The sequence below is a fragment of the Symphalangus syndactylus genome, chromosome 8 (genome assembly GCF_028878055.3).
Source record: "Symphalangus syndactylus isolate Jambi chromosome 8, NHGRI_mSymSyn1-v2.1_pri, whole genome shotgun sequence".
Lineage (NCBI taxonomy): Eukaryota > Metazoa > Chordata > Mammalia > Primates > Hylobatidae > Symphalangus > Symphalangus syndactylus.
In genome coordinates this window covers 11,640,191-11,657,552 of record NC_072430.2, presented here as the reverse complement: position 1 = coordinate 11,657,552, position 17,362 = coordinate 11,640,191, and the positions used below count along the sequence as shown (strand labels likewise).

Here is a 17,362-nt window from a genome sequence, read left to right as displayed (position 1 = left end):
GAGTGATCAAGTCTGGGACTCAGGGATCAGGACCAAGACTGAGCGATCAGGACCAACACTCAGTAATCAGGACCAGAACACAGTTAGCAGGACCAGGGCCCAGTGATCAGGAGCAAAGCCCTTTCATCAGGGCCAGGGTTTGTTGATCAGGAGCAGGGCTCAGTGATTAGGATCAGGGCTCAATGCCCAGTGCCCAGTGACCAGCATCAGTATCTAATAATCAGGTCCAGGGCTGAGTGACGAGGACCAGGGCTGAGTGATCAGGTCCAGGGCCAGAAACAGGAGTAGGACTCAGTGATCAGGACTGAGGCTCAGTGATCAAGGCTAGAATTAAGTGATCAGGGACAGGACCCAAGTAGTAGGACCAGAGCCCAGTGATTGGTAAAAAGGCCCACTGGTCAGGACCAGGGCCCTGTGATCAGGATGAGGACCCAGTGAGGAGGACCAGGGCTGCCTAGGTTATGAGGAACAGGGATCCCATATAGTTCTTGGGAGCAGGCTTCTTTGCCATGGTCTCTGGTGAATCCAACATTCATCCTTGGGCCTCAGCCTCATGCAAGATCAGGTCATTTCTTGATTTTGGGACCAGGGGCACCCTCTGTCCATGCCCACCATGACCACTGTGACACCCAGGGGGACTTTGAAGCAGGTGTTCTCCAGTCTGAAGCCACCACCCTTTCCCTGACCCCCGTCTCCTCATTCAGAGTCTGTGAACATTTTCCTTGGGACCACTTTATTGCACCTGGAAGGCATGTGAGTAAGGGCGGGTCCGTGACTTCTGAAAGGGCTGAGTTCTGGCAAGCATAGCTGGCTTCTCCAAGAGGTTCCTCCACACTTCCTCCCTGCAAAGACAGAGGGGTCACAGCCTGAAGGAGCAGCATCCTTGCCAACGCCCTCTGTCCCAGCCCTGGCCTGGCTCATGGGAGCCTGGACGGAATCCTGGTTACTGCACTAGAGAGAAGCTCAGCCCTGACCCTGGGCCTGCCCGTGTCCTCAGTGTCTGTGAAGGGCCCCCCAGGAGAGCATGTCCCCCCACAGTGGGAGCAGGTGGTGCTCTCCTCTTAGCCAAGCACTGCAGCCCACCCCATCTACTGTGGGCTCATCCCTCTCCTGGGCTCCCACCTGTGCCTTGCCGGCTCCCGCTCAGTACTGGGGGCCCTCCCTCTTGCCAGATGGGCCCCGGACGCTGGTCACGGTCAGTGCTGTGCTATAGAACAGGCTCAGCAGGAAGAGGGTGAGGAAGGTGATGGTGGTGGGCCACAGGTTGGCGCCGGGGGTCTCCTCCTCCAGGGTCTCCTGCGGCAAGTCCAGCACCACATAGGGAGGCAGCATCTGCCAATCTGCAACACAGCAAGAGCCTGCCAGGCCCAGACTCCTGTGAACAGTGGCTATGCTTCCTTGGGGTCTGGGGACAGTGGGGTCTGGGTCCCCATCTAAGGCCTGAGACTCCCCCAGGGAGGATGAGGAGGCAGGGTCCCAGGTGAGGGGCTGGACCTTCTGTCTTTGAGGTTCTTAGAGCACTTCAGGGAGAGACTCGGCAGGGGAGAAAGTGGACACCACCTGCTTCTCCAAGGGAAGCTTGAGCCCAAGGTACCCTCCCACCCCTCCCACCCCACCCCTTCTCAGTCCCAGCCACGTATTCAGTGACTGGGTCCCAGGGCCAGAGAGGACCAGACACACCCACCCTGAAGGAGATCTGGATCCAAGACAGACACCCTGGGTCTGACACTCAGTGTGCCAAAGGTTGAATGGGCAAGAACAGAGGCCTCTGTTGCCATCCCAGGGAATGTAGCTGAGGGGTTACAAGGGAGGGCCCGGTGAGGGTCACCAGCACAGGCATCCTTATTTTCCTCAGGGTCTCAGGGTATAGACCTCCCATGTACAGCTGTACTTGCTTGTCATATGCTGATACATCCAGTCATTCACCTGTCTTTCTATCCTTCCGTCCATCTATCCATCCATCCATCTATAAAGCTACTATCCGTATATCCACCCCTCCATTGATAACACTGCTACCCACTCACCCATCCATTCATCCTCCATTCATCTATTAATATAAGGCTATCATTTAAATATCCATCCATATATCTATAAAGCTATTTTCCATCCATTCATCCTTCTTCCATCTATCCATCCATCCATCCATCCATCCATTCACCCATCCATCTATAAAGCTATTTTCCATCTCTTCATTCATCCATTCATAAAGCAATTCTCCATCCAATTATCTTCCATCCACCTATCCTCCACAGATCTACCCACCCACCCACCCCACTATCCTCAATCCTCCATCCGTCCACCCATCCTCCATTCACCCACCCATCCATCATCCATCCATCCCTCCATCCATCATCCATCCATCCATCCCTCCATCCATCTTCCATCCTCCATCCAACCACCCATCCTCCATCCACCCACCTATCCATCATCCATCCATCCATCCATCATCCATCCATCCATCTTCCATCCTTCATTCATCCACTCATCCTCCATCCACCCACCCATCCATCATCCATCCATCCATCCATCCCTCCATCCATCTTCCATCCTTCATTCATCCACTCATCCGTCCTCCATCCACCCATCCTTCATCCATCCATCCATCACATATCCATCCGTCCATCCTCCATCCAGCCATTTACCCACCCATCCATTTTACCACCCATCCATCCTTCATCTACCAATCCTCCATCCACCCATCCATTCATTATATGTCCTAGGATCTACCCATGTGTCTGCTTGATCTCTGTCTGCTGGTTCAGCCCCTCATCTGTTGATTCTCCCTCTTTCCCCCTCTCTTTAAAAGCACCTCCTCTGGGCCAGGTCCTGGGTCCCATGGGCTGGAGGTCTTCTCTGTGGCAGGGCTTCCCGGAGTGACCTGTTGCTCTCAATTACCCTCTGGTGACTAGACCCTCAGGGGTGACAGTGGCCTCTGTCTCACCTTGGCCCTGAGAGCAGAGGGAGGCAGCCAGAAGGCGGGGGCCCCTGGGGAGGCCTGGAAGATGTCTAAGGCATGAGCAGGGGCCCCACTGCCCCCTTGTGGGAGTCCTGGTGCCAGGTGTCCCCACAGTGGTTGTGGGACTGTTCTTCCACTCCTGGTATCCCCAGTCAGAAGCCAGAGGCATGCAGAGGGCCCGGGGCAGGCCATGTCTCACTGGCCTGCTTCTGATGCCACCCCACGCGGCCCCTCCCTGTCTATGCTTTGGGTCCTAGTTGGGCTTAGGAAGGGATGGGAGACTTGGCCAGGCAGGGAGCAGGGGCTGCCTGGGAGGGGTCTGTGGAGTTTGTCCCTGAGCAGTGCACAGTGGAAACACAGGGAGGCCAGAGGGGCCTGGGGCAGCAGGCTGAGCCTGGGACTGTCCCATGGGGGCTTGGGAGGGGACTCCCTTGTCCTTTCTGGAGCTGTGTCTGGGCTGTGAACGTTCTGCTCCTGCAGGGCTCAGGCGTGTATGTGAGTGTGAGTGTGCACGTGTGCCCACGTGCCCCTTACAGAGTAATGTGGTTAGGGGGAGGTGCCCCTTTCTGCATGCGTCAGTAGGACGTCCTGAGGCCCACCCACTAGGGTGGTGAGGCCCTCCTGGAGCTTGTCCTCCCAGTGGGGCCCTGGAGTCCAGCCCCTCACTCCCTCGCCGCTCCTCCCACTATGTGCGTCTTTCTTGGCCAGGCTGCTCCTCTCACCCTCCCTATTCCCTCCCAGCTGCAGCCAGAGGCTGCTGTCTCAGGGACAAACGTCCATGCCACTGCCCACTCAGAACTCTCCGGGGCATGTGTGTCTCTCAGAACCCACCCTGGGCTGTGCCTGCCTCGGCAAACCTAAGATTTCACACCAGCGAGGCCTCCTGCACCACACACTCTCACACTCACAACTCACTCACACCAGGGTGGAAAGGCTCATGGGGGTGCCAGGGGCCCCCCAAGGCTCAGGGCAGGGGGTGCTCTACCCCCCGTGCCCTGGCCCTTTCCCATGTGCTGAGACCCTGAGGATGGACAGACAGGCGCCGGATGGAAGCGTGGGGCTGCTTGGGGGAGCATGGAGTTTATTCAGGGCTGGGGACAGGCAGGTGGCTCAGTAGCAGGTGCCGTCCACCTCTGCCATGACCACAGACACATTGACGTGGGTGGGTTTACCCGCCAGGCGGTCGATGGTCTTCTGTGTGAAGGCCAGCGGCAGGGCCTCGTGGCCCACCACGCAGGAGAAGGTGTCCCCCTTCTTCCAGTCCTCGGCTGCCACGCGCAGTATGCTGGTCACAGCGAAGGTGGTGGTGCCCTGGCTGGGCTCCTGCTGGGATGCCCAAGTCAGGTACTTCTCGCGGGGCAGCTCCTGTGACCCCTGCAGCCAGCGAACCAGCACGTCCTTGGGGCTGAAGCCGCGTGCCAGGCACGTCAGAGTCACCAGCTCGTTCAGGGCCAGCTCCTCCGACGGCGGCGGCAGCAGGTGGACCTCGGGCCGGAACGTGTTTTTTCCTGGAGGGTAGAGAGCCAGGTCAGGGGGCTGGGCAGGGGATGAGAGAGCCCCTCTGCTCTGGTGGGCTCCCCAGGCTGTGTCCTGGCCCCCTCAGCCTGCCTCAGTTTCCCTCTGTACTTGGCATGAGCACTGGAGCCCAGGACTGGGAGGGAGGAGGCAGGCCGGGAATATGCTGTGCACACCAGGACACTGAGCAGGGCCCCGAGCAGAGTCTGGACTCACCGGATTTTGTGATGTTGGCGGTTAGCGGGGTCTTCAACTCGGGGTGCTCAGCAGTGCAGGTGAAGGTCTCCCTATTATTCCATGGCTGGGCACAGCCGGGCAGGATACTGGACACGCTGTAGCAGCCACAGAGGTCACGCTCAGGTGGTCCTTGAACAGCGTTCTTCCCAGTTGAGGGCGTCCAGGTGAATGTGGCATCTGAGGCATCTCTCAGGCCGGTCAGTGTGCACGTGAGGTTCGCTTCTGAACCTAAGAGCAGGTCCTCGAGGGCTGGTTGGTGCAGCGACAGTCGGGGCTGGCAGCATGGGTGAGGTGGGGGAGCTGGAGTGGAGAGATGGCCTGAGCTGGTCAGCACGCCCTTCCCCGTGCCGCCCCCGCCTCACCCCTCCTGGCCTGTCCACCACCACCTCCTGGGGCTCAGCCCGCAGTCAACTCTGTTGTGAGTGACGGGGCGGCACCCTGGGGGGAAACGGGTCCAGGCGCAGTGTCAGGGCAGGATGGGGTGGCCCCGCCCCACTCCCCAGCCTGCCTTCTGACCTCTGCAGGGCACAGTCACATCCTGGCTGGGATTCGTGTAGTGCTTCACGTGGCATGTCACGGATTTGCCGACCAGGCACTCTGTGGCCGGTAGGGTCAGCTGGCTGCTTGTGGTGTACAGGCCCCCGGAGGCATCCTGACTGGGTGGGAAGTTTGTGGCAGTCACGTTCTGTCCGCTTTCACTCCAGGTCACACTGAGCGGCTCCTGGGGGAAGAAGCCCTGGACCAGGCAGGCGACGACCACGTTCCCATCTGGCTGGGTGCTGTCGAGGCTCAGCGGGAAGACCTTGGGGCTGGTCGGGGATGCTGGAACACAGAATGCGCTGTGAGGACGCGGCCCTCATGCCATGTCCCCAGGAGTACAGGCTGTGCCTGCCTCTCCTCTGCACTGGAGAAACCCAGCACAGAGAGGCCTGGTGACGGCCCCAAGGTCACACAGCTCCTGCACCACGGGCCTGCGGTTGGACCCTGCTGTCTGATCCCAGCGACATGGTTTCTGAACATGCTCCTTAGATAGGGTCTCTGACCCAGGCCGTCCCAGACACAAGTTGTATTAAACAGGGCTCTGCATGGAGTGGCTGAGTCCCCTGAGCTCCCTGACCGCAGCTCCTGCTCTGGGTGTGGGACATACCTTTCTCCTCTGCACCTAGAGAGGATTTTGGTGGGGGCTCTGAGGAGGGGGCCTGGGCTCTGAGTGCTGTGTGCATGGCATAGGGGTGGGGCGGCTTGGCTGTGACCCCACCCCCCAGTACCCGTTCAGGGTCTTAGTCCAACACCCACCACTCCATGAGCCCCACCCCAGGCCCAAACAAGCCACAGTGGACCCCTGTGGCCTATGAGGTCTCAGGACCACAGGCCAACAGGCTAAGCCACGTCCCTGCCAGGCCCTCTAGGACAGGGCCTGCTCCACGGGGGAGCTCTGGGCCCAGCCCACTCCAAATTTCCTTCAGGCAATGGGCAAGAGAGAAGACAGAATCGTGGTGCAACAGAGCTGCGTGGCCCTCAGAATCCCTAAGAACACAGCTGGGCTCAGGGCTCTGCAGGTGGAGGCACACTCAACCCACGGCCTCTTTCCCACATGAGCAGCCACCTCAGCCCATCCAGCCCAGCCCAGGCCAGTCCAGCTCAGTCCAGCTCAGTCCATCCCAGCCCAACCCAGCTCAGCCCAGCCCAGCCCAGCTCAGCCCAGCTCACCCTAGCCCAGCCCAACCCAGCTCAGCCCAGCTCAGCCCAGCTCAGCCCAGCCCAGCTCAGTCCACCTCAGTCCAGCCCAGTCCAGCCCAAGTCAACCTAGCTTAGTCCAGCTCAGCCCAGGTCAACCCAGCCTAGGCCAGCTCAGTAAAGCTCAGCCCAGCCCAGCTCAGCCCATGTCAGCCCATGTCAGCCCAGCTCAGCCTAGCCCAGGACAGCCTAGCTCAGAACAGCTCAGGTCAGCCCAGCCCAACACAGCCCAGCTCAGCCCAGTCCAACCCAGCCCAGCTCAGCTCAGCCCAGCTCAGCTCAGCCCAGCCCAGCTTAGCCTAGCCCAGCTCAACACAGCTCACTCCATGTCAGCCCAACCCAGCTGAGCTCAGCCTAGCTCAGCCCAGCCCAGCTCAGCCCACCCCAGCTCAGCCCAGCCCACCCCAGCCCATCCCACCCCAGCTCAGCCCAGCTCAGCCCAGACTAGCTCAGTCTACCTAAGCTCACCCAGCTCAGCCCAGACCAGCTCAGTCCACCTAAGCTCACCCAGCTCAGCCCAGTCCGGCTCAGCTCAGGTCACCCCAGCCTAGCCCAGCTCAGCCCAGCCCAGATCATCCCAGCCCAGCCCAGCACAGCTCAGCTCAGCTCATCTCAGCCCAGCCCAGCTCAGCCCAGCCCAGCCCAGCCCAGCCCAGCTCAGCCCAGCCCAGCTCAGTCTAGCCCAGCTCAGCCCAGCCCAGCTCAGCCCAGCCCAGCCCAACTCAGCCCAGTCTAGCTCAGCCCAGTCCAGCATAGCCTCGCTTAGCCCAGCCCAGTCCAGCGTAGCCTCGCTCAGCCCAGCCCAGCTCAGCCCAGCTCAGCCCAGCTCAGCCCAGCCCAGCTGAGCCCAGTCTAGCTCAGTCCAGCCCAGCCCAGCTCAGCCCAGCCCAGCCCAGCCCAGTCCAGCCCAGCCCAGCCCAGCCCAGCCCAACTCAGCCCAGCTCAGCCCAGCCCAGCCCAGCCCAGCCCAGCTCAGCCCAGCCCAGCCCAGCTCAGCCCAGCCCCAGCCAAGCTCAGCCCAGCCCAGCCCAGCTCAGCCCAGTCCAGCCCAGTCCAGCCCAGCTCAGCCCAGCCTAGCCCAGCTCAGCCCAGCCCAGCCCATCTCAGCCCAGTCTAGCTCAGCCCAGCCCAGCCCAGTCCAGCTCAGCCCAGCCCAGCCCAGTCCAGCTCAGCCCCAGCCCCAGCCCAGCCCAGTTCAGCTCAGCCCAGCTCAGCCCAGCTCAGCTCATCCTGGCTCAGGTCAGCTCAGCTGAACCCAGGTCAACCCAACCCAGCTCAGCTCAGCCAAGCTCAGCCCAGCCCAGCCCATCTCAGCCCCAGCCCCAGCTCAGCCCAGCCCAGCCCATCTCAGCCCCAGCCCCAGCTCAGCCCAGCCCAGCCCAGCCCAGCCCAGCCCAGCCCAGCTCAGCGCAGTTCAGCTCAGCCCAGTCCAGCCCAGTCCAGCTCAGTCCCAGCCCCAGCCCAGCCCAGCTCAGCCCAGCTCAGCTCAGCCCAGCCCAGCTCAGCTCAGCTCAGCCCAGCCCAGCTCAGCTCAGCCCAGCCCAGCTCAGCCTAGCTCAGCCCAGTCCAGCGTAGCCTCGCTCAGCCCAGCCCAGCCCAGCCCAGCCCAGTTCAGCCCGGCTCAGCCCAGCTCAGCTCAGCTCAGCCCAGCTCAGCCCAGCCCAGTCCAGCCCAGTTCAGCCCAGCTCAGCTCAGCCCAGCCCGGCTCAGCCCAGCTCAGCTCAGCTCAGCCCAGCTCAGCCCAGCCCAGCTCAGCCCAGCCCAGTCCAGCCCAGTTCAGCTCAGCTCAGTACAGCTTAGCCTAGCTCAGCCCAGCCCAGCCCAGCCCAGCCCAGCCCAGCCCAGCCCAGCCCAGCTCAGCCCAGTTCAGCTCAGCCCAGTCCAGCCCAGTCCAGCCCAATCCAGCTCAGCACTAGCCCTAGCCCAGCCCAGCCCAACCCAGCCCAGCTCAGCCCAGTTCAGCTCAGCCCAGCTCAGCCAAGTCCAGCTCAGCACCAGCCCCAGCCCAGCCCAGCCCAGCTCAGCCCAGCCCAGCTCAGCCCAGCTCAGCTCAGCCCAGCCCAGCCCAGCCTAGCCCAGCTCAGCCCAGCCCAGCTCAGCCCAGTCTAGCTCAGCCCAGTCCAGCCCAGCTCAGCCTAGTTCAGCTCAGCCCAGCCCAGCTCAGCCCAGTCCAGCATAGCCTTGCTCAGCCCAGCTCAGCCCAGCTCAGCCCAGCCCAGCTCAGCCCAGCCCAGCTCAGCCCAGTCTAGCTCAGCCCAGTCCAGCTCAGCCCAGCTCAGCCCAGCCCAGCCCAGCCCAGCCCAGCCCAGCCCAGCTCAGCCCAGCCCAGCCCAGCTCAGCCCAGTTCAGCTCAGCCCAGCCCAGCTTCGCCCAGTCCAGCATAGCCTTGCTCAGCCCAGCTCAGCCCAGCCCAGCTCAGCCCAGCTCAGCCCAGCTCAGCTCAGCCCAGCTCAGCCCAGCCCAGCCCAGTGCAGTCCAGTTCAGCTCAGCCCAGCCCAGCTTAGCCCAGTCCAGCATAGCCTCGCTCAGCCCAGCCCAGCCCAGCTCAGCCCAGTTCAGCTCAGCTCAGTCCAGCCCAGTTCAGCCCAGCCCAGCTTAGCTCAGCTCAGCCCAGTTCAGCTCAGCCCAGCCCAGCCCAGCTCAGCCCAGCCCAGCTTAGCTCAGCTCAGCCCAGTTCAGCTCAGCCCAGTCCAGCCCAGTTCAGCTCAGCCCAGTCCAGTTCAGCTCAGCCCAGTCCAGCCCAGTTCAGCTCAGCCCAGTCCAGTGTAGCCTCGCTCAGCTCAGCCAAGGCCAGGGCAGCTCAGGGCAGCCCTCATGGACGTGTGTCAGTTGGCTCCAGGTCATCTTCTCCTCTGCCCTCTGGCTTGGCTCAGCCTAGGCCTCAGCTCAGCCATGAAAGCTGTTCACCTTGTACCCAGGAAGGGCCGGGTCATCCCAGCTTAGGCCTGGCCAGCCTGGCTCAGCCCCCAGTGCCCAGATCCTTCCTGCCCGGTTAGGAAGTGCTGCCTGTGGTTCCGGAGTCCCTGTGGTGGCCTCTTTTGTCCTTCCCTCTTGCCTTGGTGCCTGTTCTCCATCTTTTGCTTCCAGAAGGGGCCAGGACCAGCCTGGCTGGACTCCTCAATGTGCAGAGGAGGAGACGGAGGCCTGGAGACCTCCAGGACCACCTGGTCAGGCTGCTGGAGGCCTGCAGGGCTGAGTGGGCGGCCTCCAGCGTGCAGGCCCTCATGGCAGGTCCACCCTCACGGGCGTCTGGCTGCCTGCCAAGAGGGCGGCTGTGGGGACGGAGCCCAGGCCCTGCCTTGATGGCTGTCTGTCCTTAGCAGACCCCTGCTCTGCCGCTCTGGCTGTGTCCACAGATGTGGCTGGATGCTGAGGGGCTGGAGGGGAGGGCCTGCATGCCCGTATGTCTGGCCTACAGACGGGGTCACTCACCCACTTCCTGCCCCAGCAGACAGGGCCGCGAGGCTCCACGTCATGTCTGGCCTGTGGTCTGGCTGTGGTGGGGCCAGGTGTGTGTGGCCAGGGCTCTGTGACCCCGCCGGCCGTGGAGCTTCACGGCCCCACATGGCTCCACAGGGCGGGGTGGGGGCCACAATGCAGGGAAACAGGAACAGACACAGTTAGAGGCTCAGAGACCCTGAGACAGAGATGGCGAAGGGGAGACACAGGGCCAGAGAGGGTCCCCGACCGCCCGCAGGGGAAGGCGCCTGTGAGTGGACCCCCAGTGAGGGGGCCTTGGGGCCACAGGGCGGGCATCAGGCTGGGGAGAGTGAGTCTTACGCTGCTGGGTTGGAGCCACTCCGGCCTGGCCTCCCTCGGCCTGCCCCATGGGCCGCTGGGGGCCCCAGACTGCAGCCCAGGGTGGGGGCATGGGGGGCACCCCGTCTCCTAGCCTGCAGCCCTGCAGGTCAGGGCGGCCAAGGTGCCTGCTCTACTCTGTCCAGCGCTGCCCAGGTGGCACTCCTACTGTGGGTCACCGGGGAGCCGGCCATTGCGTTGGAGAGATCCCACCAGCAATGCTGGCCCTGGAGTCGGGGGAGGCCAGCTCTGTCTGGGGGCTCTGGTGGCACCGGCAATGGGAGGCCGGGGGCACTTCACAGAGGAGCTGCTGCAGCGGAGTCCTGGAAAGTGTGGGCGTGAATGGAAGATGCCCTGGCTGTGGGGCCGGGCCACCCCGGCGGAGGCCATCGGGTGAAATCCAGGGAGTGACAATGAGGCCAGATCAGGGCAGGTGGGGTCAGAGGAGGAGGGAGGTAGCCTGTGGCTGCCCCAGGGTCCTGGGAAGACACACCCTGGTGGTTCAGGGAAGCTCTGGAGCTTTTGTTATGAACCTTGGGATGCCCCCCAGCCTTTGCCAGGGGGATGTGGCTGCTGTGTCTTAGTCATTTCTGGCTGCAATAACAAAAATACCATAGACTGGTGGGTTCATCAGCAACATTCATTTCCCACGGAAGCTGGAAGTTCAAGGTCAGGATGGCAGCAGGGTCAAGTTCCAGGAAGGGCCAATTCCTGGTTCACAGACCCCCATCTTTTCGCTGTGTCCTCACGTGGTGGAAAGAGGGCAGGGCTGCTCTCCAGGGTCCCTTTTCTTTAGGGTCTCTAGTAAGATTAGGGAACGAATGACATTTTTTTAGGGTTCCCCCTCAGGCCCTAACCACCTCCCCAAGGCCTCAGCTCTGCATGCTCTCACTCTGGGATGAGGGCTGTCACACATGAGTTTCCGGCAGACACAGACGCTCAGTCCATAGCACCACCCTTGTCTGCCTCTGCCTCTCCCCATCCCTGTGTCTCCTCGTCTGTCTCCAGCTAGGACACTTGTCCTTGGACCTAGGGACCCAGCCCCCTTGATAATCCAGGATGCCCTCACCTCGAAATCCCTGATAATCCAAGATGCCCTCACCTCGAAATCCTTGATAATCCAGGGTGCCCTCCCCTCAAAATCCTTGATAATCCAGGGTGCCTTCACCTCGAAATCCTTGATAATCCAGGGTGCCCTCAGCTCGAAATCCTTGATGATCCAGGGTGCCCTCATCTGAAAATCCTTGATAATTCAGGGTGCCTTCACCTTGAAATCCTTGATGATCCAGGGTGCCCTCACCTCAAAATCCTTTATAATCCAGGGTGCCCTCATCTCGAAATCCTTGATAATCCAGGGTGCCCTCACCTTGAAATCCTTGATAATCCAGGTGCCCTCACCTTGAAATCCTTGATGATCCAGGGTGCCCTCACCTCAAATCCTTGATAATCCAGGGTGCCTTCACCTCGAAATCCTTGATAATCCAGGGCGCCCTCACCTCGAAATCCTTGATGATCCAGGTGCCCTCACCTCAAATCCTTGATAATCCAGGTGCCCTCACCTCGAAATCCTTGATAATCCAGGTGCCCTCACCTCAAATCCTTGATAATCCAGGTGCCCTCACCTCGAAATCCTTACCTCGATGGGATCTGCAAAGGCCCTTTTGACAAATAACACTGCACTCAATGGCCCCAGGGGCGAGGATGTGGCTCTACCTTTTGGGAGCCGTGGTTGTACCCACGGGTGGGTTAATAGGGGAATAAAGAGGGGGATGGAGGGGCCCTGAGACGGCATCCTCTTGCTCCCGGGAGGCCAGGCCATGTGGAAGGCAGGGGCGCTGTTCCGAGCCTGGGTGTGAATCCAGGCTTCTGCCCCTCCCCACGGGCCCCGTCTGTGTCCTCTACGTGGGTGCTCATCTCGCCTTCCTCTCAGGCCTTTGAGGCGGTGGAATTTTCTGAGTGAGGACGTCTGCCACACAGGGGGGCAGTGAGCTGACTCCTTGTTGCCCTTGCTCTGGGGCCATGGGGGTCTCATGATCTAGGGTGCAGGGCAGAGAAAGAAGTCACTGAGCTCTGCCCCCCAGAGGGGTTCCCGGTCCAGGGGACCTTGGCTGTGGAGGGCCGGTCTGTTGCAGGAGATGGGGGTTTGCGAGACCCTGGGCTGGCGATGGGGTGGATGGAGGGCCTGGCTTCCTGAGACTGTGTGTGTGTTGGTGTGAGCGTGCCCTAGCGTGTCAGCATGTGTGAGTGCATGATTGGTGTGTGAGTGCAAATGTGTATGAGAGGTTGAGTCTGTGTGTGTGAACCTGTGTGTTTTTGCATGTGCGAGTGTGTGCCTGTGTGTGTGTCTGTGAATGAGGGCGTGTGTGAGGAGAGCTGGGCAGCGGCTGTGGCCTTGGCCATGTCCTGTGACGCCCCCTCCTCTGGTGTTGTTTGGACCCAGTTGGCCTCAGCGCTGCCTACTTTGGGGTTTCCTACCCCGTAGGGAGCCGTTGCTCCTCACCTTGTCCCCCGTGCCCGGCTGCTCCGAGGTGGCAGCAGAGGACAGGGCGGAGGACCCAGGTGCTGCTGTCAGACTGTGGCAGGCTTGCTTCATTCCGCTTTGTGCCAGACTCCATGTGATGTGGCTCTCCTGGCACAGGGCGAGGCTCTCCCTGTGGGGCCATCACTGTGAGAGGACTCTCCTGCCTTGGGGCATTTTGCCAACTGGCCCTAAAAAGTGGTCTTAGGGATTCACCTGCCCTCAGTCAGGGCCAAGAAGCACCTCCACCTCCTTCATCCCCTCCTCCTTCCTTTCACTTTTCTCATTGTTAAAATGGTTTCTTTATATTATCGGCCACTGGGTTTTTCCTTTCCATGAAGAACCTATTGCTCACCTTTCTTTTTGTTGATCCCTGAGTGCTCTTTGTATATGAGGGAACCCTGCCCTTTGTCATGCCTATCATGTATTCTCTTCCATTTTTAGGATGTCGTGGAGACCCTCGTAAGCAGGCCTCTCCAGCCAGGGAAGCTGCATGTTTGCCCTGAGGACAGGTGTGGGTCAAGCCCACCTGTGGTCCCGATGGCTCTGGGGCCCCAGCCTGCTCCTGTGTCACATCTCAGCTCTTCAGGAGGTCCAGGCTGGTGGGCGGCTGTGGGCTGGGGAGTCAGCTTTGTCTGTGCTCAGTGGGTGGTGGATCAGGGTGTGTGGCCAGTGGTCCTGGGGGCCCCCACCAGCCTCCACCTTGGTGACTGTGCAGCCACATTCTTGGGGCCTCCTGTGCTGACCACAGCATGGGCCCCTTCTGGTGTTGCCCACAAAGGGGTCGATGTTGATTGTTGCTTTGACTTTACCTGAGGAGGCGGCATGAGTCTGGGCTGGAGACCAGCAGACCAGGTATGACAGGGCCGAGCTGGGGAGTCTCTGGGGTGCTGAGGGGTGATTGATGGGAACCACTGCTTGGGCACTTTGGCTCTGAGGACCCCAGAATGGCCCCAGCCCTTCCTTCCCCTCTGGCTCCTCCTCCACGTCCTCAGGGTTCCTGCCTCCCACCAGCCACTCCAGGGCCACAGACACCTCCCACAGAGCACTCTGGAGACATGGGGTTTGTGAAAAGGAACTTTACTAAGAAACCCAGAGGGAAAGAAATAGGACTGCTGAAGCCAGAGGCTGGATGAGGTCATAGGGATGAGGTCAGCAGCTGCTGTCCCTGCAGAAACCCCTTCTCTGGCTGTGGGAGCCCCTCTACCCACTCCAGGGGCCCGAAGTCCTCAACAGTCCTGTGGCCTGGCCTCAGAGGGCTTCCCTGTGCCTTTAGGCTGCAGGGATGGGGGCTGCGGATGGATGGCAGGAGGGGTGGGTGAAGGGAAAGAAGGTCTGGGTGAGGCTTGGGGGACAGGGATGCCAGGCACTTGGACCTCAGGGCTAGAAGGGTCAGACCAAGGCTGGGGAGTGAGGCCGTGGGCTGGTGTTGGGCTGGACGCAGACTCAGCTGTGTCCTGGGCTGGGTGCTGGGCCCTCTTTGTTTTTTGGTGATTATACAGTCAGAATGGGAGTGACCCTGAGACCCAGGGGCCCGGGATGGGCTCAGAACGGCTAGCAGCCCCCCCTCCTCGATGACTGTTGAAGGGACAGACACTGTTTTAGGGTGGGGGCTGCGACTGGTGGTTCTGTCGGCGCCTTTAGCCTTGAGGCTGAGTGGGTCCCCTCTGGGCTGAGAGTCACTGGCCAGCAGCCACAGTGGTGACCTTGTGCCCCCTTTACTTGTCTGCTTCCCTTTTTCCACCCAGGGCAGGTCGCAGCCCGAGGGAGGCTCAGGCGCCGGCAGAGAAAAAGCTGGGCCTGGTGGGTCGTGAGTGGCCCTCGGCCTAGGCAGGGGCTGGAGGATGTTGGCGGAGTCTAGGGAGTTCTGGGGCCTCCCCTGCCGCGTGGCTGAGAGGAACCGCTGCACCTGAGGGGAGGGCGTGGGTCAGGGTGCTCTGCTGGCTCTGCCCAGCCCCCTGCGCTGGCCTGGCCCCTGGAGGTGGGTGCCCACCATGAGGAGCGTGATGGCAGCGCTGTAGCTCACGCTGAGCAGGAAGAGTGTGGCGAAGATGCAGAGGCCAGTCCACGTCCACGGCGCCTCGCCCTCAGCCTCCTCCACGCACACGTCCAGCTCTGGGGGACCTGGCCAGTCAGCCCTCCCGGCTCCACAGTGGCAGCAGGGGTCACGGACAGAGCCCCTTGCTTCTCTCGACAGTCCCTGCTGCTGTCCGGAGTGGCAGAGCACCGTGTCCGGGGCCCTCCGGGACTGCGCAGAGCCGCCAGCCAGCCCTGAGGGTGGGGACCCAGGTCCCGAGTCAGTCAACAGCCCAGGGCCAGGCCGACCACTCCTGACCTCTCATCCCTGGGCCTCCGCTCTGGCCCCATTTTCCCTCTGTTCCTTACGGCTTCTCCCCTGACCTCTGGTTACCTCCACTCTGCCTCTCTCCAGACCCCATCCCCTCCCCAGAGAAGGACCCAGCCCCTTGGCACAGGAGTGGCCGCCTCACTGAGGGCTCTCGGAAGGATGCGTGAGCTCTGCGGCCTGGCTCCCAAGACCTGGGACTCACCACATGGGTGCTCTGAGGGGCTGTCCTGGTGTGGACTATGAGCCCGGGCCTGTGGGAGTCCAGAGCTGCCTCCTGGCCCTACCCCGGCCCGGCCCCGCCCACCAGCCTGGTCCCTCTGGCTCCTCCTGCCCTGGGTCCCCTCCACTCCCTTCCCCAATGCCCTGAGCTGCCTGCTGGTCCCGGGTCACCAGCAGGTGCAGGTCCAGCCTCAGGCCCTCACACCTCTTTCTGCTGCTCCCGGCCTGGAGCTGGGTGCGGGTGGGCTGGGACGTGAGAGTGAAGCTGAGTGCGTGGCTGTGATGGTGTGCGGGGACGGTCTTCAGACGTGGAGGGGCTTTGTGCTCTTGGGGTGCCCGGTGCCCGTGTTTCCGTGTGGATTTGGTGGGTGCTGTGTCCTTGGTGTGCATGACCGGGGGGAGCGTTCGGATCTGGGGTGTCAGATGCGCATGTGAGTTTGAGGCCTGGGAGGGGCATGTAGCCTGCTCTGGGGTTCCGGTGTGGGTGAGTGGGGGACGGAGCCCACGCATCCATCCTGTGTTTGGCTGTGGGGTGCTGCTGACAGGGTGGCAGGGAGGGTTGGACTGGAGGACACCATGTGAGGGCCTCTCCATTTCTCTCTGGGATCCAGCGGCCCAGGTATGGCTCAGAGGAAGGGCTTGGGAGTAGCCTGGCTGGAGGCAGTATGGGAGGCGGAGTGTGGGCCACGCGTGACCATGTGTGGGGTGTCTATGGCGCCCCAGTGGTGGTGCAGGGCGCTGTGGAGTTGCTATGGGGCCTGGTGTGTGCACAGCTGTGCCTTCAGTGAGGCGTGAGTGGGCGAGACTGGGTGTGTGAGGCTGGCGATTCCCTGGGGGCTGATTCAGGATGGACCGAGGGGCGGTGGGGGGGGCAGTAGGAGAGGGGGCCTGGCTGCTGACCTGGGCCTGGTGTGCCCACAGGGCAGGGTGGCGAAGGCTGTGGGGTGTGAGTGGGCTTGGCCCCACTGGACCCTGTGCTGGGGCCAGGACTCGGCAAGGCGCGACAGGGCAGAGAGGTGAATGCCAGTGGCACAGACTTGGGGGAGGGCTGTCTGGGGTCGTGTGTGTCTGTGTGGGGGTTTCACTTAGGGCTGTTTTTCCACCTGGAGGGGCCTGTGTGCCCATCTACACCTGGGGGTGCAGGGGCTCCTGTCCAGGGGGGTAGAAGCCAAGCCCCCGAGAGAGGGCTGTGGGGGCTCCCTTGCCCCTTCCCTGAGGACCTCCCCTGGGTCTTTGGACTCCTTGGAGGGGGTGGGCCCAGAGTGGGGGCAGAGAGGGCCCGGGGTAGCTCTGATGAGTCCCTGCAGATATGCTGTTTGACAAATACCCCTGATACGAAGGCAGATGGATGAGTGGCACCTCAGCCCTGCCCACTTCCTCCCACCGCCTCTCTTGGGGGGACTCAGCCCTGCCCACCTCCTCCCACTGCCCCTCCTGGGGGCCCATTCCTCTGTGCCAAGATGCCCCTGCCCACAGCCCTGCCCGCTCCCAAGAACGGGTGTACCCGGGGCTCTGAGCAGGTACTGCTGTTTATTGGGGGTGGCTTCCTGGGGCCGTTGCAACAGTGGACAGAAGGTCGGGCCAGCCCTCCCCACTGCACAGCTGGACGGAGCCCTGGGAGGGAGGGAGGCAGGAGTACGTCATTTACCGGGATTTACAGACACCGCTCGCTGGACGGTCTGTGAGGGGCTCGCTGCCTCATGGACTGCACGGCAGATGAACTCATCTTTCTGCTCCCATTCGGCCCTGGTCACCTCCAGGCGGCTGAAGACGAAGAAGCCGGAGCCCTTGGTCTTGCGGGGCTGCGTCATGCTGTGCCGGGCGTCTGGGAGCTGCACCTCGTTGTGCAGCCACTGCACCGAGATGTCCTCAGGCATGAAGTTCTGGATCAGGCAGGCGAGGGTGCGCTTGTCCTGGCTCCCCGGCTCCTCTGGCGTCGCAAACGCATAGACTTCCGGGGCAGCACGGGGGCCTGCGGCCAGACGTGGGGTCAGCCCAGGCTCTGCTCGCCCGCTCCCTCCCTCCCCCCACGACC

General features: G+C 62.0%; 1 protein-coding gene and 1 gene segment (V, D, J or C); both read right to left on the bottom strand.

Annotated features, from left to right (window-relative positions):
- Positions 1-716: 716 nt before the first annotated feature.
- On the bottom strand, positions 717-6,761 carry LOC134737274 (immunoglobulin heavy constant alpha 2-like). The segment is given in 6 exon segments: positions 717-842; positions 1,123-1,358; positions 4,129-4,464; positions 4,688-5,008; positions 5,225-5,530; positions 5,856-6,761. Coding segments are annotated over 5 exon segments (1,254 nt in total).
- Positions 6,762-13,825: 7,064 nt separating this feature from the next.
- The window catches only part of LOC129487337 (uncharacterized), a gene marked incomplete at its 5' end in the record, with an annotated part of 30,942 nt that continues 27,405 nt past the window's right edge, over positions 13,826-17,362 (bottom strand). Inside the window, 3 exons of the mRNA XM_063645070.1 lie at positions 13,826-14,670; positions 14,755-15,032; positions 16,976-17,299. Coding sequence (XP_063501140.1) covers positions 13,900-14,670; positions 14,755-15,032; positions 16,976-17,299 — 1,373 coding nt within the window. The remainder of the gene's footprint in view (positions 14,671-14,754; positions 15,033-16,975; positions 17,300-17,362) is intronic.